At 39.1% G+C, this 25457-nt stretch overlaps 1 protein-coding gene across 1 annotated transcript in view; it reads right to left on the minus strand.

Moving 5' to 3' along the window:
• LOC127162790 (uncharacterized) overlaps nucleotides 1-24340 on the minus strand; it is a gene marked incomplete at its 3' end in the record, with an annotated part of 55789 nt that extends 31449 nt beyond the window's left edge. The window contains exons 1-5 of the mRNA XM_051105634.1: nucleotides 24253-24340; nucleotides 22314-22451; nucleotides 12144-12236; nucleotides 10743-11093; nucleotides 10302-10655 (exon numbers count right to left, since the gene is read on the minus strand). Coding sequence (XP_050961591.1) covers nucleotides 10302-10655; nucleotides 10743-11093; nucleotides 12144-12236; nucleotides 22314-22451; nucleotides 24253-24340 — 1024 coding nt within the window. The remainder of the gene's footprint in view (nucleotides 1-10301; nucleotides 10656-10742; nucleotides 11094-12143; nucleotides 12237-22313; nucleotides 22452-24252) is intronic.
• Nucleotides 24341-25457: the final 1117 nt, after the last annotated feature.

Genomic DNA, 25457 nt, shown 5'->3' on the forward strand with positions numbered 1-25457 from the left:
CCCGGATCCAGTCCGTACCCAGCCCAGACGATGATTCGGCACCTAGAGATGACGGATCCCCAGTGAAGTCCTCGTCAAACCAGATGAGTCCTCTGCACAATCTGACTTTGCTGCAGCCTGGAACAATTTGCTGGTTCATCTGGTCAGAGGAGAACTGCCCCCCGACTGAGCCTGGTTTCTCCCAAGGTTTTTTTCTCCATTTCAGTCACCAATGGAGTTTTGGTTCCTTGCCGCTGTCGCCTCTGGATTGCTTAGTTGGGGACTCGATTAATTATCATCAATTTGATTGCACAGATACTATTTGAACTGAACTGAGCTGGATGATGACATCACTGAATCAATGATGAACTGCCCTTAACTGAAAACACTGGTAATCTAACATGGAGCGGTAGACTGTTCCAGAGTTTCGGACCAGCAGCTGCAAAAGCTCGATCACCTCATTTTTTAAAGGGGTCATCGGATGCTAAGTTCACTTTTACATGTTGTTTGAACATTAATGTGTGTTAGCAGTGTATGTACAAATCTACCCTATAATGATAAAAATCCATGCAGTGGTTTTTAATTATTCTGTAAAAATAATATCCCCTTTTTCAAATCGAGCCGTTCTCAGATGCCTGTCGTTGTGGCGTCACACCAACAGAGGCCACTCCCACCATAGTTGATTGACATGAGCGTTTTACCTCAGATCAGCTGTAACAGTCCGACCTCTTTGTTTCAATGCCGGAGCAGGGATGTAAGTTAGACAAGAATATCTCAGATTGAGTGATTGAGGTGTTGTGTTGCTGGATGTAATAATGAACATAGTGGTCGTCATTTACTCCCAACATCTGAGCCGCTGAAGATGCAGTAGATTACATTTGTTTGTGAAGGGAATGCACCTCTACATGCATATCTACATATATCCGTCTATGTTCACGCGAATCATTCATGATCCAGCTTCACTTACAGCAGAAGTGAGTATAAGCATTTTTTATGAATCTTTGCAATCGCCTTTCCTAATAATGTGCTAGTTAGCAAGTTTAGCAGCTAAACGCGGCTAAAGTAAACAGGCTCGTCACTCCACAGAGAGAAGAGAGGGGTGGGGCGAGCAGAGCTCATTTGAATTTAGAATTTTTAACCAAAGTACATTATAGACTTTTTTATTAAGACCCTAAAGAATCATATCAACTTGTGGAAAATGGGCATCCGATGACCCCTTTAAGTCTAGATCTAGGCAAGGCAAGTTGACAGAGATCGCTGCATCTCAATGTTCTAGAAGGGGTATACAGACAGAGCAGGTACGTAAGGTCCTGAGGGGCAAGATTATTGAGGGCTTTATAGACAAATAATAGAATTTTAAAAACAATTCTATATTTGATGGGTAACCAGTGCAGTGCAGATAAAAGTAGGAATAGGAATTACCGGCTCATACTTGTGGGTGTCAGAGAGTAGTCTAGAAGCTGCGTTACTAGCTGTAGATGAGAGAGGGAAGACTGAGAAACAGCATAGTAAAGTGAATTACAGTAATCTAAACGAGTTGTTACAAAGGCATGGATGGAAAAAATAAATAAAAAAAAACACGATTTTACTACAGCACTGATCTGTTTATCAAATTTTAGGTTTTGATCAAACAGCACGCCCAAATTTCTAGCACAATGAGTTTCATATGGGGCCAGAGAACTACAACATCTAACACACAATTTTTCTTATGCCCAAATAGGATTATTTCAGTTTTATTTTCGTTTAAATTTAGAAAAAATGTATCGTTATGCTTTAAAGGAAAATAGATCTGAGTGTCGTTAGGCATATAAATGAAAGGATACTTTATCTTTATTAAAAATGGAAACGAGAGGGAGCATGCACAAGGTGAGCAATACTGGCCCAAGGATTGATCCATGTGGAACTCCACAATTAAGAGGTATTCTAGAGGAGGTCTGATGTCCAATATGAACACTAAAACATCTGTTAGTCAGATAAGAACGAAATAACTGTGCCACAAAGGCCCACAGATGTCTCCAAATGTGTCAACAAGACTTTTTTTATTATCAACCAAGTAAAAGGCAGCACTCAGATCTGATAAAACTAAAGGCATGGATTTACCAGAATCATTTTCTGTGAAAATATCACTTGAGACTCTCAAAAGGGCAGATTCAGTGCTGTGTAAAGTTTTGAAGCCAGACTGAAACATATCATGAACAGAATTAACTTTCTCGAGGATGTTTGAGATAAAGGGTAGATTAGAAATAGGATGAAAATTGGATCCAGGGTTGATTTTTTAAGAAATGGTGTAACTACAGCACATTTAAGACTGTTAGGGAAGGAATTGGAATTGGTTGATAACCAATAACAGACCAGGACCAACTGTGTCCATGATTTGTCTAAAGAAAAGAGGTGGAATAATATTCTGAAGACAGATGGTTGGTTTTAGATGACCAACAATTTCATTAGGTGAGATCAAATCAATAGGCTCAAACTCAGACCAGGTAGAAGAACATAATGGTAAATCATGCAAAATGTATGCTGAATTAGACAGCTGTGATCTTAATGTTGTGATTTTCTCAGCAAAAAACTTTCCAAAATTGTATAGGATTGAATGCACATAAGGATTTAAAACAGAGTTAATAGTAGAAAAGAGAACTTGAGGTTTGTGACAATTGTTTGTAATAACAAATAATTTTGCAGCCTTTGCAGCTTTCTGAAACAAGTTGTAGGAGTTCCTCAAAGCTTCATATGAAACTTCCAATCTGTCCTTCTTCCATTTGAATTCAGCCTGTCTACAGTCTGTCTCAAAGTACACATAGTTTCAGTGTGCCAGGTCACAGATACAGGCTTATGATTTTTATACTTCAAGGGAGCAATAGAGTTCATGATATCACAGGTAGAATTAAAAAGATTAAGATGTGCATCAGCGTCCAAATTAAGCAGAGTATAGAGTCCAAACCTCACAATAGGCTACAGATAAATCTTCACTAGAATGCTGAGTAAGAGAGAGCGAGTCAAACGTGTCAGCGATGGATTTCTGAGGATATATGTATATATGTATTGGGCAGTGCTAATCACACATCTCTGTACGAGAGGCAGAAACAGAACAACATCCATCAACAAGGTCTCCTCTATGGAGTTATTTATGTGCCAAAATTAAACAAACAAATCCAGCGTTTTGCAAACAAACACAATCTGCTTTGCAAAGAAAAAATCGACTTTCAAACAAACAAAAAGTAATATGCACAAACACAAGTCAATTTGAGAGAAAATGCAGAGGTATAACAGATATATGCATTGTGTGTTGCAAATATATATATTTTTTATGAGGAAAACTTGGCTTTCTCACACGTGTGCAGACAGATTTTCTCACAAATGCGCCCAACATATTTTCTCACAAATGCAATGGAGCAACTTCCTCTTTCAAAACAGCAGATGGCGCTATCGGCCAATTTACTCTATTCTCCCGAGACCTCAAACAACGTTTATATGGTTTACCCTTATGTCCCAGAGGAATATGAGCGGGGAACAGGTGAGTTTCTGTCTTACTATATTTATAATTAACCATTTGATGTTTTCACAATGCTGACTCTACCACAATGTCAGTAAAATTCACAATATCTGCTTTAAAGTTGTTAATGCTTTTTATATGCTCGCGGGATATAAAAAAATATACTTTTATGTAATTTGTCCATATACGATTTTTTGTTGCTGCACAGAACATTCAGCAGGTAACACTTTACAATAACAGTACATGAATGATCATGCATTAATACGTGAATTAGTAATTTCTTGACAATGAACTAATGATTAGTTAAGACATGTACTTTCTTTTTATCAACAGCCAGAGTATGTACTTATTGAAAGTGCAGCAAGGAACTTGCTATCTCTCATAACAGGCACACTTGGTCAGGAACAACAGGTGCAGGTTCAGGGGCAGGGGCAGAAAAAAGAAACTGAAAACATATTAAAGATTTTTTTTAATATATGTTATGTTGTCAATATATGTTAGGGGTATAACAATACACTAGGGCTGCACAGTATACTTATTAAGTAACATGCAGGAGCTAACATGTAATTAAGGTGGTGCTGCAGTACTGCATTTATATGACTCATGTCAAAGTTACATTAGGAAAGGAAAGGATGTGACATGTGGCCAAGTATGGTGACCCATACTCAGAATTTGCTCTGCATTTAACCCATCCAAGTGCACACACACAGTAGTGAGAAGTGATCAAACACGCGCACACACACACACACACGTGAACACATCGGTGCCTTGCTCAAGGGACTCACCTCAGTCGTGGTATTGAGGGTGGAGAGAGCACTGGTTATTCACTCCCCCCACCCTCAATCCCTGCCGGACCTGGGACTCGAACCTGCAACCTTTCGGTTACAAGCCCGACTCCCTAACCATTAGGCCACAGCTTGATTAATACATGTCTTAACTAATCATTAGTTCATTGTCAAGAAATTACTAATTCACGTATTAATGCATGATCATTCATGTACTGTTATTGTAAAGTGTTACCTGCTGAATGTTCTGTGCAGCAACAAAAAATCTTATATGGACAAATTACATAAAAGTATATTTTTTATATCCCGCGATCCAGCACAGGTACGGAGAACGGATAAATGTTAAAAAGGCCTAGCTTAAATGTTTAGCCATGCCATGGCTAAATATAGTAAGACAGAAACTCACCTGTTCCCCGCTCATATTCCTCTGAGACACAAGGGTAAACCATATAAACACCTTGTTTGAGGTCTCGGGAGAATAGAGTAAATTGACCGATAGCGCCATCTGCTGTTTTAAAAGAGGAAGTTGCTCCATTGCATTTGTGAGAAAATACGTTGGGCGCATTTGTGAGAAAATCTGTCTGAATACGTGTGAGAAAGCCAAGTTTTCCTCAAAAAATACATAAATTTGCAACACACAATGCATATATTTGTTATACCTCTGCATTTTCTCACAAATTGATTTGTGTTTGTGCATATTACTTTTTGTTTGTTTGAAAGTCAATTTTTTCTTTGCAAAGCAGATTGTGTTTGTTTGCAAAACGCTGGATTTGTTTGTTTAATTTTGGCACATAAATAACTCCATACTCCTCCATCCCTGTGTTGCCTGTCTCAGGGCCACTTCGAAAGACTATGCAAGTTCTTAGGGACCTGCTGACAGGCAGCAATACCACCTTCCTACGGAAGGACTAACATAGTCTAGCTGATGGCCGAGGCTCCTTGGGGTAGTGGCCAGTGCAGCCTTGCAGGGACCACCCTCAGTGATGAGCAGATGGAGCTGGGACCTCAGGGATCTGGTGGTCGATCTGTGCTGAATAGGGATGCTGGATGCTGCCAGTACTTGAAAAATACCGGCGTATATATTATGATTCAAACGGTTCAATATCATCATTTTGCCCAGTTCGGTATTTCATAAGCTGCTATTCAGAAATTTCCCAAATTGCAGCGAAACTGGTAAACGTGAAAAACAGAGGCTCTGTTATGATGGGAAGGAGACGAGAGGCGAGCGGATCCATTTGCGAGCTTTTATTGTTTGGACGAGACAGATACATAGTTGAGCAGGCAGGGTCGAGACAACAGCAAGCAGGTAAATTAGGGCGATGCACAATAGAAGTCTGTGAGTCAGGCGTGGGGTCGAACAGGAGCGAACGGGAGCAATACAGATAATCCAGGGAGAGTAAACGATAGTCCAGGCGAGAAGTCAAACACGGAAACGAGGAGACTAGGAACTCGGGAAACTAGGGAACGCTAACAACACAACAAAACAATCTAACAATCCGTGGTTTGCAAGTGGGAGAACCGGGGCTTTTATACTGTCTCTGATTGGACGCGGGAGAAGAGCAATGGCTGATGGGGAACGTAGTCTGGGGTGTAGTGCCACAGTCAGAGTGTGTAGGTGAGGTGAGAGTGACATCTGGTGGTGAGCGGAGAACAGGACACCGACCAGATTCGTGACAGGCGGACAGTAGTGAAGTATTTTGCTTTACTCAAGTAAATTTAAAAAGTATCTGTAGTTTATCAGAGTGTTTTTCTTTGGAAAAAATTTACTTCACTACATTCCAAGGCATGTCATACTTTTTACTGCACTATAAACTTTAATACTTAAGAACATTAACAAAGTAGTATTTTCTTGTACTCAAGTAAATCTTTGAATTACTTTTACTTGAGTAATAGAAAGTAATAGATTTCTAATGTAATTAAGTATTAAGTGATATTTAATATGAAAATGCAGTAAAAAGTACAAGAACCATTTTAGTTTTGATCACATAATATTTGTACTTGCATTTCAAATTCAAACAATCAAATATTAACTGAATTTGAATAAATCAAGAGATTTGCTATATTCATTTTAGTATCAATAATATAAAGGGAATGTTCATGCCATGTTGCCGACTGCTAATATGAAGCAGCTGACAGAGCGAGAGAGAGATTTATAGGTTATGCTTTTTCTTTGGCTTAGTCTGAAATCTGAAAACAATCAGAAAGAGAGATAGATAATAATGTGATTTGAATACTGAACAGTATTAAAGCACTTATTAATCTAGGTCAATAATTTTTATAAATGATAAATGAACTAATACATCTTTAGTATGTTAACATTACTTGCTAAATTCTTTTCAATTATTTTTTTAATTTTTATTATTTATTTTTTTTAAATCTTTTTTTTTTATCTTTTGAGGCTGGTTATTTGTCACCTATGGTATCAATTTAGTATCGATACCAAGGTATTAGAATCTGGTATCGTACTGAAAGCAAAATTATGGTATTGAGTCATCCCTAGTGCTGAGGCAAGATGTGACTCATGGCCTCTGCTTTTTAACTGCTAAGATAGGTCCTTAACAGTGTCACAGAATAGTTCACCTGGAGGAATAGGGATGACTTTCTCAGCATCCGGAATCTCTACCAGGTTAAGCCACAGATGTAAACCCTCATTACGAGAGATAAGGAGAATTTAGGCCCTGTCCCAAATCGCGCACTAGGTCCTCACAGTCTTCCTCTGAGTCCACGCTTTCATGATGTAATGGTGCTTTGACTATCAGGTAGAAGTCTCCCGTGGAGCTCACCTCGCTGCAGACTTGGCAGAACTGCAAATTGAGGGTGCATAACGGCCGCCCGCAAAGTGGGTGTTCGTGGGCACCCTTCTAAAAGTTAAAATGACAAATTGGACACCCTACGGTCTCACAAGCGCTCATGAAGTGTGCCATTTGGGACAGGGCCTTACAGGGCGGTGTGTCCAGGTGGTGGTGTTTTGTGGACATAAATGCACAGCAATCACATGCTCCACCCGTGGCATGTCTGAGTACCCTGATGCACCGTCGAGGGTGGAGTAGCCAACAGGCCATGTTCTGGCAGAAAAAAGTGCCTTCTGTAATTGCATAAGTTCCTTGTGCACTTCCAAGAAGAAAGGTATTTACATTTAAAATGTTGTTAGCTAACACATTTATCAAAGCTAAACAACCACCATGTAGAACAGGGCAGGACTGGGACAAAATTTTAGGCCGGAGTAGATTGTGTAACTTGAGCACAGAGCATCGGGCACAGACCAGAATTCTTATAAACTTCTTAAGAGTAACTGGTGTTTTTTATTGGATATGAAGAATTATGGAATAGGGAGGAAGGTTAAAGTATTATTATTATTATTATTATTATTCAGGGCAGGGGTGGGGTATGTAGGTGTGTGGGTGTGTGTGTAGTGGGGGGTTAAGAAGGGAAAGCAGGTGATTAAGTCTGAAAACCTATTTTCTGATCCTTTCTCCAGAGAAGAAGGTGGCGGTAATGCAATACGCTGGATGCCAACTGCCATAAAAATATAAGAAGAAGAAGAAGAAGATTGCGTAACTTCCTGATGTTGTGATTTTCATTGTCATTGACGTGACTCTGAAACGTGATGGTGAGCTTTGAGTGTGGTCTTTGCTCTGATGCTGTAACAAAGCTCGTATAAAGATGTTTTGGTTTTTATATTGTTTATTCTGTGTTAATCACAGGGAGGTAACCCTCGACACAAGAGTGTGAGCATGTGAGCTGTTAATGCGGTTATTTTCAAAGCTGTGGACTCTGTGTTTAGCCTACAGCAATGAGCTGTGTTATGCAGCAGTTCTATTCTACTCTATCAAAGTCACATTCCACTCTTAGATTACAGCAGAGGTATGTGTGCAGTGGATCTATAGTCGTTGCAGTGATAATATTGATGTGGATTGTGATTTGTGTATTTTCAGTGATTATGACACCATGTTGCATTTGCTTTGCAGCAAGTGTTTTATTAGTAATATTTGTATTTAAATTAATCTAGGTTGTTAAAGGTGTCTGTATTTCTGTTTTTTTTATTTGACAGATCTTTGCTTGTGGAGCTCTATGCATGCAGACTTCTGATGTCTAGGCCCTGTGTAATGGGACTCGTTGGAAGCGTGAATAGATCCAAGTGTGAGCTTTATTGTGCAGATCGTAGTCAAGACAGGCAAGGTCAATCTCCAACAAACAGTGATATGTAGGGAAAGACAAAAGCGTAATCCAAATAAACAGGCAGAAGGTAAAAGTCCAAGAGGGCAGTCCAACAGAACAAATGAACAAGGCAATGAAACTAGACAAAACTATGACTATGAAACAAAACGATAACCGTGGAAATTACAAAAACAAGGCAATAAAAACAGGAAAAACGCTTGGTAGAGTCCGCACAGGCAAAACAGTACTTCGCAACCTCCTGTTTGGCATGGCCCTCCTTATATTGCTGCCAAACAGGAAGTAACCATAGAAGCAGCAGAGGGAGCAGTAACAGTCAGTCCATGGGTGAGGGCTCCCTCTGCTGCCTGCTGTTTTGTTTATGATTTGCTTTGATTTTTTGATTTTCAAGTTTATGGTAATATGTTGATCTTTGTATTGCTGTAATTTTTGTTTATTTATTTTATTTTATTTTATTTTATTTTATTGTAATTAATTATGTTAGTTGAGTCTACTTTATGCCAACCGCTGGGGTTTGTCATGTATTATGCAAACAGAAGTTTTTTATCCAATTTTCTGTGTATAGGAACCAGCCTGCATGGGAGTGCTTTCTTCTGGGGTCATCTGGGTCTTTTTCTCACTACATGATGGTGTGAGATTTCCTGCACTGCATGAGTCTTGATTTGAGAGCTTAGAATTATTTGCACTATTCACTACACCTTTTTATGTTGTTGGTTAATGATTTGTATATCAATGCACATGTGGTGAGTGCTTTAAAACTGGGTGTCTGTGGCCCTGTGACTTTCCCCTTTTCTTCCTTCAGGCTTGATAAACCTGATATTTTAAGAATGGTGGGTTATGATCTTAACATTAGGCTTAAAGTTCAGATCTCTTAAATTTATGACTTCCTTTAAAAAAAACAAACAAACAATAAAATTGATTTGTTTAACTGAAGATTTTTATACTGTTTGAAGTTCACAACTCTGTCCCCTTTTTCAGTAGCGAGGAACTTGTGTTGCTGTGTTAGACTATTTCCATGGGTGCTAAACCCCCGGTGGCATAGTTGGAATAAAGTGTGATTTCTGGGTATCGCTTGGTTTCACTTCAATGCTATGATCAAAAGCTCCTCCACCTTTGTAAACCTTTGTACCAAAGTAATATCAAAGATGGCAACGTCCATAAAACTGTAAGTTTTATCACTTTCTGACATGCCAGGAGTCTAATCGAGCCGCAAGTTCATTCATCAAACCTTCATTAACCGACAGCAGCAGCTCCGGTGGAGATTGGGTATAAAACTTTCAGATGACACACAGCTCATTTCTCCATCACTGTAAGTTACTGAAACCACACCTGAAAGCACGCAACACACGGTAGATGAGCATTTGTGCAGCAGAGTGGCTCTCTCACACTGAATGAAGTGACGGACAACCAGTTGTCCAGTACTGTTACGTTTAACGCAACGCGTGTGTTCCAAGAATGCAGTTGTGAGTCCTGAAAACGTACAGGTGTGAGTTCAGTAATAGAATGCGGTTTTCACACTCATAAATAACCATACTGTGTGTGAACGCAACCGAAAAAAGGACTTAAATACAGGAGTGACAACCGTATTCTACTGCTGTGTGAATGTGGCCATATAGTAATTATTGCAACAGCCCTAGTGGCACACAAATCTCACTCCCCAAATCTCACTGGCCTTTTTTGAATTCTCAAAGGTGATTGGGGCTCCTAGGAATGACCCCTAGCATCACTTTTTGGGACACAACGGTGAGTGAGTGACAGAAACAGAAACTTAACTGACTTTATGTAAAAATATACGTAACGACACAATTAAAATTAAACATGTATCAGTTTAGGCCAAATGATTGTGTGCATCTTTAACCACAACTCACCCAGTCTCTCCAGTACTGCAGTTGTATTGGCTGAAAGTCCTCCAGCAAACACCTCACACATGTAAACTCCTTTATCCTCAGTTCTGACACTCTTCAGTCTGAGAGAGAAGTTTCCTTTGGGGATTTCATCAGTGAAGAACTCAACTCTGTCTTTGTATCGCTCATGTGCTGAATCTGGTAAAGACTCACTGTTTTGGTAGAGAAGAACCATAATATCTTCATCTTCATCTGTTTTCTTCCATGAGACTTTAAAGTCTTCAGGTGTGATGTGAGAGTCTACAGAGCAGCTCAGAGTGACGTCTTCACCCGCAGACGCAGATATGGAGCGACTCGATCCTGATACTCTCAAACGCCCTGATAAATCAGTGTAAATATACATTTGGTAATTAGTTGCTGTAAAATCATAGTGAAAATGAAGGAACTCATGTGTTTAATACTCACCAACACCATCAACTTTAATTTCAACCACAGTCTCACCAGACTCTTCCTGAATGTAAACTGTACATGTGTATCGTCCCTCATCTTCAGATCTCAGATCGTCCAGATGGAGGGAGAAGTTTCCACGTTGAATCTCTTCAGTAAAGAAATGAGCTCTATCCTGATAATCCTGCTGTTGGGCTTCTGTTCGACTCTCACCATCTTGAAACAGATGAACTAAAGTGTCTGAGTCATTTCTTCTCCATTCCACCTCCAGACCCTTCACTGATAAAAGCTGATCAACAGAACAGGGCAAAACCACTGAAGATCCCAGAGGAGCAACCAGAGGACCAGAGGGACCTTTAACAATCAAACCTGAGACAGAGAAATGAAATAAAGATTGTTTTATAGTTTCTCCAAGCATAAATGGATTCATACTAACACAGAGCATTATAACTGACATGAACAAGTATTTATATACAGTAGGTGCATTCAGGGATATCGCTAGGGCACGACCCCAAATGTTGTTTTTGGTTTCTAGATATTTAGGCTGTTTACTCACACAGGGTCACTCGTGATTTTGGTGTTTACATTTACAGCATCACAATATTTAATCTCTGGAAGCCCGTAATACAAAAGTTTTTTTTAGATTCAAGCTTCAGTATTTGACCATTTGTTTTAATCATACTGTGATCATGACAGAGAAGAGGTAAGAAACTCATGTTTCTTTGTGTTTATCTTATCCACTACATCAAACATTGTTCTTTTAGATGTAAAATGTATATAAAGATGGATTCAGTCCTGAATGGTTTTTAATCAAATGTTCCATGAGTGCCTTTTAAAAAAATACAAAACCCTATGATTATCTGTATCAAATTAAGTTCTGTTTTTTTTGTTTGTTTGTTTGTTTGTTTGTTTTGCACTTCACAAGCAAATAGTGTTTATGGATATTTTACAGATATTCTTTCACTTTCATTGTTATCGAAAAAAAAAAAAAAAAAAAAAAAAAACAGGTTGTAAACACTGGGTCAAATCAGGTAACAAGGAAATATGACTTCATAAAAAATATCCAAGAACGAAACAGACTGACGCACCTCAACATGACAATATCTGATATGAATGTTACCAAACAAAAGTTTAACAGTCTTCTATTTGAGCTGCTTCTTTCAGCTCTGCTCTCTCTGTAAACAAAAATGCCGTCAACTGTAAGTGACCATTTTGAGCTTTCATAACAGATCGTACAAAGTCTTATAAAACAGCACGACGAACGGCCTTGCCTTGAAGCCAAAATATAGAAAGAAAAGTGGATAATAGAAAATAAAGAATGAATTACGCATTAAAAATAGTTTTGTTGAAGAGAGAGAGAGAGAGAGAGAGAGAGAGAGAGAGAGACGTAAACTGGTAATATATCAATATTCTACGTACCATCGGTGATCATCAGCAGTACTGACATCAAAACACAGTTCGTTCGGTGCATCTTTAAATGCTTATTTAAACCAAAACGATTATGTCCTTTAGCTATAAATTACCACAAATATCGATGTTTCGCTGACGGAAGATCATGTTCGTGAAATGTCCGCAGATCAATTTTACTTTCACTTGTATTCTTTAGTTTCGATTTCAAATGATCCTGTTGCGTTGAGTCAGCTGATCAGGAACTATTAGTCTAACTTACTGATATATAGAAAGTGCAATAAAACACATGCTCATATGGTCAGTCCCAGAGAGATTAATCATGTCTACAGGTTTCCACTGTTGATAAGCTACCCAGCAAATATTTGGACGTTTAATGACCGTTGAAAAGACGTCCCTCCGAAACGTGCCGTCATGGTTGAAAAATAGTTCTAAATGAAAGTTGAACCGACGTCTTTGAAGTTATCTGGACGTGAACTGCACGACTTTTCTGCACGTCCCTGCATGTCTAAATGTATCATCTTCTGGATGTTTAGGGCGCGGGGCACAACCTAACACTTTTTGAATTTCTCAGTTTGTGTAAACGAGGGGTTTAGAGTATAATTTTTTATCCACGTTAATTTCACACTTGTCTTGTACAAATATGCCGCTTTGTTTCATAATTACAGTGTATACGTTTTTCGTTATTTACCTCAAAAGAAAGGAAGTGAAAAGTGACAACATGCCCCGAATGTGGTGTAGGAGCCGATGATCCTCCCGTGAAGTCACATACACAGGAACTCTCGCAATGCCAGTGCGAGATCGTAAAATAATAAACTCTTATCAGACAGGAAGATCCAGGAAGGCCCAGGAGGAAAAGACCATTTGCTTATCAACCACCTGGCCCATCCTTTCCTCTAGCAACAGGGGGCAGGTCACTACAGAGAAGAGGCCAAGGATCTAAGCTATCACACTCATACAAAACAATCACATATATATTCCGAATTCACAATCAGAAACCTCTCATGTTTGATATCAATTTTATAGTCTCAGTGCGGTTGGAAATAATATCTCAGTCCCATACCAGTTGAACAGACCAGAAATAAAGATCTGAAACTTAAGGAAAACTCTGTTCTCCTGATATGGGTGGTGTTGCTGAGGAGGTCTGTACCACATGCTGTCTTCACACCCCCAACTTTAGGCTTCAGCAAAAGGTCCTGTGAAGTTTTATTACGCTAAATTTATGATTGTAATGTTCTGATCTGGGTACTTAAAGAGGATTAGCGAAACATTCAGGGAAGCATCTGTAACCAGAACTTCCCGCACGATTGTCGTGTGTCTTTTTATTTGCCAGGTATACTGACTCTTTGTTCGTATTTTATTTTATAGGTTTGAATTCTATGCTGATCAGTAATGTAACTAAAATCTGATGTTTTCCTGTAAAAATTGTGTTTCTTTTTGATTAATTGGACGCATTTTTGATTGAACTTTCATTGCTATTTTTATATGCCTGGCATAAATAAATGTGAACTTTGGCTTATTCTGGACTTCTTGGAAATGATTTTCTAGTAGGTTAATGTGTAAGGGTGCTTTCCTCAAGACTGCGCCAGGGCAGCCCACGCCGGAAGTACCGACTGATGAGCCATGGGGACATCACTAGGGCTCCGGATGTTGAGCTGTCACTGGCTTAACACGATGTAGCTCTCGCGGTTATGGGGGAAATATATACTTTCTGTTGAGAGCACGCAGGCGCGGCCCACTTTAAGATATGATAATCGCTCTGCATCCTCTGAGTAAGTCAGAAACTGGCGAGCTTGTGTCGACGAATTCGCCACGGCCGGGGTGTAAATCGAAAGCGGCACCAGTCCCTAACGAACGAAATATTGAGACTACGGGACTTCCAGAATATTCAAATGTCTAAATTATTATACAGAAAATTGGCCGTGATCAGCAAATTATAGAATACAAACCAGAATTAACAAATTATTCATAATTGGGGTCAGACTAAATTATTAATGGAGTCAGATTTTTGTTTGGAAACTAAATTTTAATATTTCAAAGTAATTTTTACAGAAGTGCCGTAAAACTCGACACGCAAGAAACCTTCAGCTGGACCGCTAGGCTTGCCGTAGCGGGAGGAGCCTTACAGTGGGGTACATTGTAACATGACCATATATGACAGCTTAAATGTTAATGTTATTTGATCGAATGAAAGAAATAAACACGACAAACTAAAATATTTTGTCAATAAAATAAAATGATTAACTTTTTCCAAATAAAATTAATGGCGTTTTTTAAGAATTAAAAAAAAAAGAAATCTAATTTTTGAGGTTCACAATGAACACATCCCTGCTGAAAAAAAAACAGCTAAAACCAGCTTAAGCTGGTTGGCTGGTTTTAGCTGGTTTAAGCTGGAAGTAGCTGCTTTTAGCTGGTCTCCCAGCCTGAACAAGCTGGTTTTAGCTGGTTTAAGATGAAAATAGCTGGAAGTAGCTGGTTTAAGATGGAAGTAGCTGGTCTTAGCTGGAACTAGATGGTCTTAGCTGCTCTCCCAGCCTGGCCAGGCTGGTTTTAGCTGGTTTTAGCTGGAAGTAGCTGGTTTAAGCTGGAAGTAGCTGGTTTTAGCTGGTTAAGCTGGAATTAGCTGGTTTTAGCTGGTCTCCCAGCCTGGCCAGGCTGGTTTTAGCTGGAAGTAGCTGGTTTTAGCTGGTCTCCCAGCCTGACCATGCTGGTTTTAGCTGGTTTAAGATGGAAATAGCTGGAAGTAGCTGGTTTAAGATGGAAGTACAGGGGTTGAACAATGAAACTGAAACACCTGGTTTTAGACCACAATTAGTATGGTGTTTGGCCTCCTTTTGCAGCCAATACAGCATCATTTCATCTTGGGAATGACAAATACAAGTCCTGCACAGTAGCCAGAAGGATTTTGAGGGATTCCTTTTGCAGAACAGTGGCCAGGTCACTATGTGATGTTGGTGTATGAAAACATTTCCTGACTCGCTCCTCCAAAACACCCCAAAGTGGCTCAATAATACTCAGATCTGGTGACTGTGCAGGCCATGGGAGTTGTTTAACTTCACTTTCATGTTCATCAAATCACTCTTGTCACCGGTCTTTCTGTGTGTATTGGTGCATTATCATCCTGATACACGGCACCACCTTCGGGGTACAATGTTTGAGCTATTGGGTGCACATAGTCAACCTTCACACTCTGCTCTTATTGGTGTAATGTGCAATCAGTAAAGACTATGGCCACCAGGCTGCGTAAATATAGCCATGAAACCTCCAACACTATATTGGCCAGTGTTTCAGTTTTATTGTCCAATCCCTGTAGCTGGTCTTAGCTGGAACTAGATGGTCTTAGCTGGTCTCCCAGCCTGGCCAGGCTGGTTTTAGCTGGTTTAAGCTGGAAGTAGCTGGTTTTAGCTGGTTTAAGATGGAAGTAGCTGGTTTAAGCTGGAAGTAGCTGGAAGTAGCTGGTTTTAGCTGGAAGTAGCTGGTTTAAGCTGGAAGTAGCTGGTTTTAGCTGGAAGTAGCTGGTTTTAGCTGGAAGTAGCTGGAAGTAGCTGGTTTTAGCTGGAAGTAGCTGGTTTTAGCTGGTCTCCCAGCCTGGCCAGGCTGGTTTTAGCTGGTTAAGCTGGAAGTAGCTGGAATTAGCTGGTTTTAGCTGGTCTCCCAGCCTGGCCAGGCTGGTTTTAGCTGGAAGTAGCTGGTTTTAGCTGGAAGTAGCTGGTTTTAGCTGGTCTCCCAGCCTGGCCAGGCTGGTTTTAGCTGGTTAAGATGGAAGTAGCTGGAATTAGCTGGTTTTAGCTGGTCTCCCAGCCTGGCCAGGCTAGTTTTAGCTGGAAGTAGCTGGTTTTAGCTGGTCTCCCAGCCTGGCCAGGCTGGTTTTAGCTGGTTAAGCTGGAAGTAGCTGGTTTTAGCTGGTCTCCCAGCCTGGCCAGGCTGGTTTTCGCTTGTTAAGCTGGAAGTAGCTTGTTTTAGCTGGTCTCCCAGCCTGGCCAGGCTGGTTTTAGCTGGAAGAAGCTGGTTTTAGGTGGTCTCCCAGCCTGACCAAGCTGGTGTCCATTTGACCTAATTACAAATTAATCAGTTTGTTTCACTTACTGACAAGGTTCAATTCAAGGTATGTTTAGTATCATAATCATGTAGGCTAGATGATACATCTTAAGTTATTCTAGTTGTTAATGATAATATATCTGAGAAGAGTCTAAAATTGTAGTATAAAGTATAGCATAAAATCAAGCTAGCACTCAAAAAATCAGCATAGAACTCAAATCAGATTAAATTATTATCTGAAGAAATACATTCACCATAGTTGTATGACCAAATATAGTCAGCTGTTTTATTTTGAAGGAGTGTTTCGGTATTAGACTTTTACACAAAATATAAATGAAACAAACACAGTCGTTATATAATAAATAACAAATCACCTGCAATTAAAAAACACTAGGAGAAAAAAAAAAAAAAACATCTTTAACAAGAAATGCTTAAAGCATAATCTGATCACGTGGATCACGTGGTGGTTTGATGCAAAAGTACAGCATAATGCTGTAAATTTTAAATCTACAGAGGCCAGATTTTCTTCAACGGTCGACATTCGGGAGCAGCAATAAATACGATTCACAGCAGCGGTAAGTGATTTATTTCACTTTTAATTTTTCATGCTTGGTTACTGCAGCAGTGTATTAAGGTGTCTACATTTGCAGTAACCGCAGATTAACGAATCCTCCGTCCACGGGGCGCGAGGGAGACTTGTGCCGGGTTTAAGCAGCGCGGTCGCGGGAGGATTTCACACATTCCCCGGCCTCATAGCGGCTATAGGCGGGAAATCTCTGGGTTCCTACGGTAATAATTACACGCTTCATTGACAACAGTTGTGATTCACGGCAACGTCGTGTTGTTCAGCACACTTTCCTCATGATTATTTTACAGGGCTCTCAAGTTTTAGAAAAAGTTTGGAGTGAGATTTTATCTGTTAGGCGAGAAGCCCCTCCGTCCCACGCAATTCTCTCCAGTTTTTGCTAGAAGTTAAATTTTATCTATTGTTCAAAATTGACCAGCACAAAATAGAAACTATAACAACTGGAAATTTTGATTAAAGTCAAATTCATAAAAAATAATGAGCCAATGAACAGCAGTGCTCAAAGTACATACTGTAGGCCTACACATACAGTATTGCAGAACCTGCCATGAGCATGTCAGGCTGTGTCTGTGTGTGAGAGAGAAAGTACATATTTCAGCTTATGAATGGCATTTTGTATTGCAAGTGTTTGTTGCACATATTGATGCCTTGATGACAGTGGTAGGGGCTCAAACTTAACTAGTTAATGGAATTACATCATTTAATTACAAAATAATTGTAACTAATCGGTTACAGTTGCTGAGAAACAATGTATAGTTAAATTACATTTACTTACGAAAATTACAAAGGGGTTACATCTGAATATTTTTACACAGATTTGATTCATTTATTTCCCAAATTGCATTGACTGCTCTAAAATATGAGACAAAATGTTTCAGAAGTTTAGGACATAAAATAGGACACATGCAATAACTAAATATTCAATAACTGATTTATTTACATAGTTGGGTTTATGTATATGGATTTTTTTTAAGATTAACTGTTTTGTTTTGTTTTTTTGCCCCAAGGCATTGTTAGATGCCAGTGTTTCCAGTCATGGCTATGCAAGGATTTCTGAAGCTGTTCCTTTGCTGGTTGATGCTGGTCCTTGACCAGCAACATAACCAGCAAAAACCAGCAAAGGACCAGCTTAAACCAGCACCAAAACATACCTAACCAGCATCCCAGCATCAAAACATGCCTGCTAGCATTTGCTGGTTTTTACACCAGGGGAGCTAATAATTTTGCATGGATTTGGCTATAGCATCAGCTCTCACTATCTTTGATCACGGGATTACGTCCAGGAATTGTAAAATGAAGGGGGGGAAAAAAACAAAAAAAAGAAGAAGAATGGGTTACCTACTGCATTTATTTGGTTAGTTTTTAGTAAATACAAATGGCAACATCCCGTGTGTGCGCGTCCATGTTGCTGAGTGACGAACGTGACTGAAGCGGGATCACGTAACTTAACCGAAAACAAAAAATTCGAATTTCTGATATTTGCTGGTAGGTGGCATTTAACTGTCAAGACAGCTATGAACTGCCACTGCAAGCCTGCGCCTCGTCCATTAACACTATATAACGGGACACGTTATTCCTCACTTTTTTAGCGTGAGAAATGCAAGGTGTGGCGTGAGAGCGTGTGAACTGGTTGAAATGCGTGTGTCTCACGGTGAATGCGTGAGACTTGAGAGCCCTGATTTTATGATGTAAATCAAATTTGCACAAGCAGTCATCTGTAAACAGGGGCGACGAAATGAAACGTGTGAGATTACTTAAGTCTCGCAACTCGCGGTCATCCACCGCGGTCAAGTGAGCCGCCACCTGCGAACGTCAGCCGCGATCTGGATTTGCTGCACGTCTATTAGCAGAATTACGGTACAGAGACACTAAGCGGCCAAAAAGCTGACGAACATCTATATTTCAGCGGTTAAAAATTAAATGTGCCCGAAAACAGGGGAGAAGTATTTACAAAACGTATTTATATTGTACATTATAGAAGATACACTTATATTACATTTGAATACATTATACTGTGAAGTTTTCTGAAAAAATAAAGTTTGTTCAAATACATTCTAACACTTAATGTTTGTTCCTTTTTTTCTACATGCATTATTAAAATTTCTTCAGAGTTACCATGAACATTTCAATAAATTCTTTTTCTGAACAATCATGTCTCTATCTGTGTTCACGATGTTTTAGTGTAGATTTTGTACAGAAAATGAAAGGCAGTCTGTCACAATGCATTATATAACATATATATTGCTGCTTCTTGTCATTTCTGATGTGTCCTTTCATAATAATAATAACGATAAAAGGCAAAATGTTTTTTATCATTTATCAAAAAAAGTCTTCAGAGTTAACAGGAAATTTTCTATTCATACAAAGTCTGTGACATTGCACTGACTATTCTTTCACATTTATAAATGCATTATTTAAATTCCTTCAAATCTCACAGCAAGATTTCTATTCATACTTCTTCAGAATGCCCAACACTCTGTCTGTATCAAGTTTCACGAGATTTCACTGAAGATTTGTACAGAAAATGAATGGCAATTTGACACAATGCATTATATAGCATATACAGGTGCTGGTCATATAATTAGAATATCTTCAAAAAGTACATTGATTTCACTAATTCCATTCAAGAAGTGAAACTTGTATAATGCATACATTCATTCCACAGAGACTGATATATTTCAAGTGTTTATTTCTTTTAATTTTGATGATTATAACTAACAACTAATGAAAAGCCCAAATTCAGTATCTCAGAAAATTAGAATATTGTGAAAAGGTTCAGTATTGAAGAGATGTGGTACCACACTCTAAGCAGCTAATTAACTCAAAACACCTGCAAAGGCCTTTAAATGGTCTCTCAGTCTAATTCTGTAGGCTACATAATCATGGGGAAGACTGCTGATTTGACAGTTTCCAAAAGACGACCACTGACACCTTGCACAAGGAGGGCAAGACACAAAAGGTCATTGCAAAAGAGGCTGTTCACAGAGCTCTGTGTCCAAGCACATTAACAGAGAGGCGAAGGGAAGGAAAAGATGTGGTAGAAAAAATGTACAAGCAATAGGGATAATCGCACCCTGGAGAGAATTGAAACAAAACCCGTTCAAAAATATGGAGGAGATTCACAAAGAGTGGACTGCAGCTGGAGTCAGTGCTTAAAGAACCACTACACACAGACGTCTGCAAGACATGGGTTTCAGCTGTCGCATTCCTTGTGTCAAGACACTCTTGAACAACAGACAGCGTCAGAAGCGTCTCGCCTGGACTAAAGACAAAAAGGACTGGACTGCTGCTGAGTGGTCCAAAGTTATGTTCTCTGATGATAGTAAATTTTGCATTTCCTTTGGAAATCAGGGTCCCAGAGTCTGGAGGAAGAGAGGAGAGGCACAGAATCCACGTTGCTTGAGGTCCAGTGTAAAGTTTCCACAGTCAGTGATGGTTTGGGATGCCATGTCATCTGCTGGTGTTGCTCCACTGTGTTTTCTGAGGTCCAAGGTCAACGCAGCTGTATACCAGGACGTTTTTGAGCACTTCATGCTTCCTGCTGCTGACCAACTTTATGGAGATTCAGATTTCATTTTCCAACAGGACTTGGCACCTGCACACAGTGCCAAAGCTACCAGTACCTGGTTTAAGGACCATGGTATCCCTGTTCTTAATTGGCCAGCAAACTCGCCTGACCTTAACCCCATAGAAAATCTACGGTGTATTGTGAAGAGGAAGATGTGATATGCCAGACCCAACAATGCAGAAGAGCTGAAGGCCACTATCAGAGCAACCTGGACTCTCATAAAACCTGAGCAGTGCACAGACTGATCGACTCCATGCCACGCCGCACTGCTGCAGTAATTCAGACAAAAGGAGCCCCAACTAAGTATTGAGTGCTGTACATGCTCATACTTTTCATGTTCATACTTTTCAGCTGGCCAAGATTTCTAAAAATCCTTTCTTTGTATTGGTCTTAAGTAATATTCTAATTTTCTAAGATACTGAATTTGGGGTTTTCATTAGTTGTCAGTTATAATCATCAAAAGTAAAAGACATAAACACTTGAAATATATCAGTCTGTGTGGAATGAATGTATACATTATACAAGTTGCACCCAAAGCAGTTATTGTGAATGAAATGATCACAGATAATAGTTTTGATGTACTCTAAACTTGGCTAAAACCTAATGATTATATTGGTCTAAATGGGTCTACTCTACCAAACTACTACTATAAGCATGAGCCCCATCAGAGTGGTCGTGGTGGTGGTGTTGCAACAATATATAGTGATATTCTCAACGTTACTCAGAAAACAGGATACAGGTTTAATTCACTTGAAATACTTTTGCTTAATGTTACTCTGCCAGATATGCAAAAGAAATCTCTCCTATCTCTTGTTTTAGCTACTGTGTACAGACCGCCAGGGCCATATACAGATTTCCTAAAAGAATTTGCAGAATTCCTTTCAGAACTATTGGTTAATTTTGATAAAGTGCTAATTGTCAGAGATTTTAACATTAACGTTGATAATACAAATGATGCGTTAGGACTTGCGTTTACTGACCTAATAAACTCTTTTGAAGTCAAGCAAAATGACTAGCTTTTCTGACGCAGAAAAGCTAGTTCATGCATTCATGACCTCTAGACTGGACTATTGTAATGCACTACTAGGTGGTTGTCCTGCATCTTCAATAAACAAGCTACAGATAGTCCAAAATGCAGCTGCTAGTGTCCTTATCAGGTCAAGAAAATATGATCATATTACCCCAATTTTAAAGTCTCTGCACTGGCTACCTATTAGGTTCCACATCAGCTATAAAATATTAATTCTTATCTATAAGGCACTTAACAGTTTAGCTCCTGCGTACCTAACTAGTCTTCTACCACGCTACAATCCATCACGCTCCCTAAGGTCACAAAACTCTTTTTCACATTTGGCACCCAAACTCTGGAACAGTCTTCCTGATAACGTTCGGGGTTCAGACACACTCTCTCTGTTTAAATCTAGATTAAAGACACATCTTTTTAGCCAAGCATTCAAATAATGCATCTCATAAACTTTTCCTGCAGTTATATCTGATCAAATGTTCATTATTAATCTTTTAGCGCTGGTTTAACAAATCTTTCTTTTCTTGGTTTGAACAGCAGCTACGCTAATTATGTTCCTATTTGTTCTCTGTTTCTGCCATGGGATTGACATCCTGTGGTAACTAGGAATTCACAAGCTCCAGTCTGGATCCAGAACACTTAAGAAGAGATGATGTCAACCCCTCAGAGGACTTCAAATGATACCAACCCTGAAACAACACACAGCACTACCGAATTCTACTACTAATTTATAGTGTTTTTCGTCTGTTTGATTACGTCATTAATTGATCTTTACCACACATCTCTGCCATATGTACATCAAGCTACTACTACATATATTGTAATAACGTTAATTTGGTGTAAAGTTGCTTTGCAATGATATGTATCATGAAAAACCCTATACAAATAAATTTGAATTGAATTGAATTGAATTGTAAAAAAAAAAAAAAAAAACCTGTCAAATTGTGGAGCTGATCAATCTCGTACCAGCCTGAATACATGGGTCGACAAGCACCAAGTATTGGTGACCATTCCATTCAAAGATGTCAGCTGCAACTTCTTGACCATGGCAGGCTTGGAACTGCATGCAGCTGAAGGCGTTCTTTCTGCTGGTGGAGTTTGGTGCTGTTGCATGTGGCACAAGAAGTGATGTAAGCATCAGTATCTTTTGTCATGATAGGCCAAAAGAATATGCCACGTGCACATTATGTGGTAGATTTAGCTCCTGTTGAAAGTGGGGTGCAAAATGGTCTGAAGATGATAAATTTTGAGTCAAATTTGGTGAAAATTGGAACAACGGTCTTGTAGTTTCCAAAACGTTTGGCTGATTTTATAATAATTGCTATAATCGATAGAGTTGGGGTACTCGGACTCGTACACGGACCCGGATGCATTTTTACTCGGACTTGACTCGGACTCAAGCCTTTCGGACTCGGAAAATATCCCAAGTCCGTCCGAGTCCAGAGACAGTTGACGGAAATGTCACTGACTCGATGCATTATCACGAAAGTCTTGTCCAGTAGGCTACTTGAAAGCTGACAGGTTTATGTGCGGATTTATAAATTGTCCGCCTGTCACCCACCCGCACCTATATTTTTCTCTGATTTAGATAACCGCACCCGATCGTCATTTACGGTTATTCTAATTCTTATTTTTGCATGATGATATGATGAATGGATGGTTCATTTTAACAGCAGATTGATTCAGCTGATCTGCACATCGCTGCACACTTATATAAGTGTAACAGGTATAGAAAGCAAAATGTTCCTTTCTTATATAGAATTACACAAAAAACGTTCACAAAGGGTACCTGATATGCCTTTATCTGTACGTGTGCTTCTTCCCCTTTAAATTTCGAAGGCAGCGTTAATCTTAATTTCCTGTCTCTTGCGCCGCCTCTTCCCTTTCCGCACTATCTCCACATGGGAGAGGTTGGTTTTTGCTAAGCTCTTATTAATCTAATGTCATCTTTACTTTAAAAATTACTTTAAAAGATATTTTTCCTGTTTAAATCATAGTTCTAACTTTATTTTTCATGTACGTTTCGTTATTTTCATGTTTTCATTTAATTGAGGCTGTGATTGATTTTGATGTGTCGCCGATGTATTTGAAGCATGTGCTTAATGCGTTTCCCTTTAACAGAAAAGAAAAGAAAAGGGCGAAAACACACTGTTTACAGACCATTTCATGTGTTATCAGGTATGCCGTCCTGTCACTCCTTGTTAAATTGATTTGTATTTTTTAAAGTTTTATTCCTTGTTGCGCCCCTTTCCCTCTCTCCACATGGGAGAGAAAAGAAAAGAAAAGGGCGAAAACACACTGTTTACAGACCATTTCATGTGTTATCAGAGATTAAAGAAGAATTGAATCGTCAGTTGATGTCCGTCTGGTTACTACGCTGACAGAAAAAACACAACGCAGACAACACCGGTTACATAAGCTTAACCATTCGTGCTTTTAAGCCAAAGCCACGCTAAAAAGAATAACGTTAACTGACATCTGGAGGTGACTCTCCGCAATCTCTGATGAAATCAGTTGGGTGTTTGAACGTCTACTGGATCCTTGGACAAAAGATTACAAGGGTTCACCCAGTTTAAGAAATTTCAGATCATAAAAATCTAATTACCCTTGTCAAAAAATCATATAGGATTCCAATGGGAAACCTGTACAGGATTCTAATAAGAATTTCTATCATATTTTGGAACCATTCCTATAGGATTCTGATAGGAAGAGTCTTATAAGACAAGACATTAATATTCTGTAGGACCATTCCTATAGGATTCTAATGGGATCCAATTAGGCAACTCGTCATATCTATATGGGAATTCTTTTTTATTTTTATTTTTTATTTTTTTAATTCTAAAGGTGCATTTTCCACTGTATTTGTTTTACTAACAGATAGTACTTGCAGTTTGCTTAAACTCACCCTGATATAGACATTGTTCGTTGTATGTTGCACAACCTGCAGTAACATTGTAAACAACATAGGAGGTGATTTGTGCAGCACATAGCATTGGTGCAAAAAATTTCTAAAGCACTAATAATGGATTGATCTCACACACACACAAAATAATAATAATAATAATAATAATAATATGTGTAACTTTTTTCCTTCACAGGCAAAAGAATAACTTTGTTGTTTTCAAGGCAAAGCAAAATCACATCATAACACAGAACACTAAAATATTAAACAATATACATTTAATAAAGTTCAATTTGTCTGAAATAAACTTTGTGTGTAACGTAAAGAGAGGGAGAAAAAAAAAACATCTAATTCAGTTCAGAAAAAAAAAAAGTAGGAAGAAGATCGTATCCAATCTATTTCAAATGAAGCAATCACTCCTAATGCTCTGTATAAAGTAAAGGTTCCCAGTCAACACAACAGGTCCACACGCTGATGAAGAGATGAAATTCACAGCTGGGGTTGGCTCGTCAGTCGCCATCTTAATTCTCTTGTTATGCAAGTCTTCTCCATATACACACACATTTCACGGAAGAATCTTTGTCCATGTCAAACTTTTTAGCTGGAACCTGACCTGGACAGGCCATTCGGCGTCTGTCCGCGGCGCCCAGCTAGGACTCAGAACACTGTTCAAATTCCTGCCGCGCCACAGAGCGCCATCTGCATAGTTTTCTATTAAATAACATCGCATTTGTCTCAAATCGTCTTATTACATTAAAAAAACAAGATACCACTGCTGCAAAATACTACTTACATTAGGTTTACATCTTGAAAAAATGTAAACCTATAGAATTAATTGTATAGTTTTGTTTCATAGTTTATCTTTCTCTTGAGACATTTTTACATACGCAAAATATAAACTCCTATGTAACATTTGCCTGTCCTGATTACATTCACTGTCTTTGACTGCCACCTACTGGATTTACAAGGTCACAACCGTCACTTGAGGTTATTTAAATAGCGGTGTAACGGAGCGCTATGGACGACGAAAAACTTATCAACGAAGTAGGGAAATACCCAGAATTATATGCAAACAAACCGTTTCTTCAAAGATAACATAAGGAAGTCATCAGCATGGAGGATGTCATCGGTTACCAGGGAATACACAGCCCTGTATATTTATCTAGGACTATACAAACATTCAGTGGCCACGCTATGGTTTTCTTTAT

This window comes from Labeo rohita, chromosome 3 (genome assembly GCF_022985175.1).
Source record: "Labeo rohita strain BAU-BD-2019 chromosome 3, IGBB_LRoh.1.0, whole genome shotgun sequence".
In the NCBI taxonomy this organism is placed as follows: domain Eukaryota; kingdom Metazoa; phylum Chordata; class Actinopteri; order Cypriniformes; family Cyprinidae; genus Labeo; species Labeo rohita.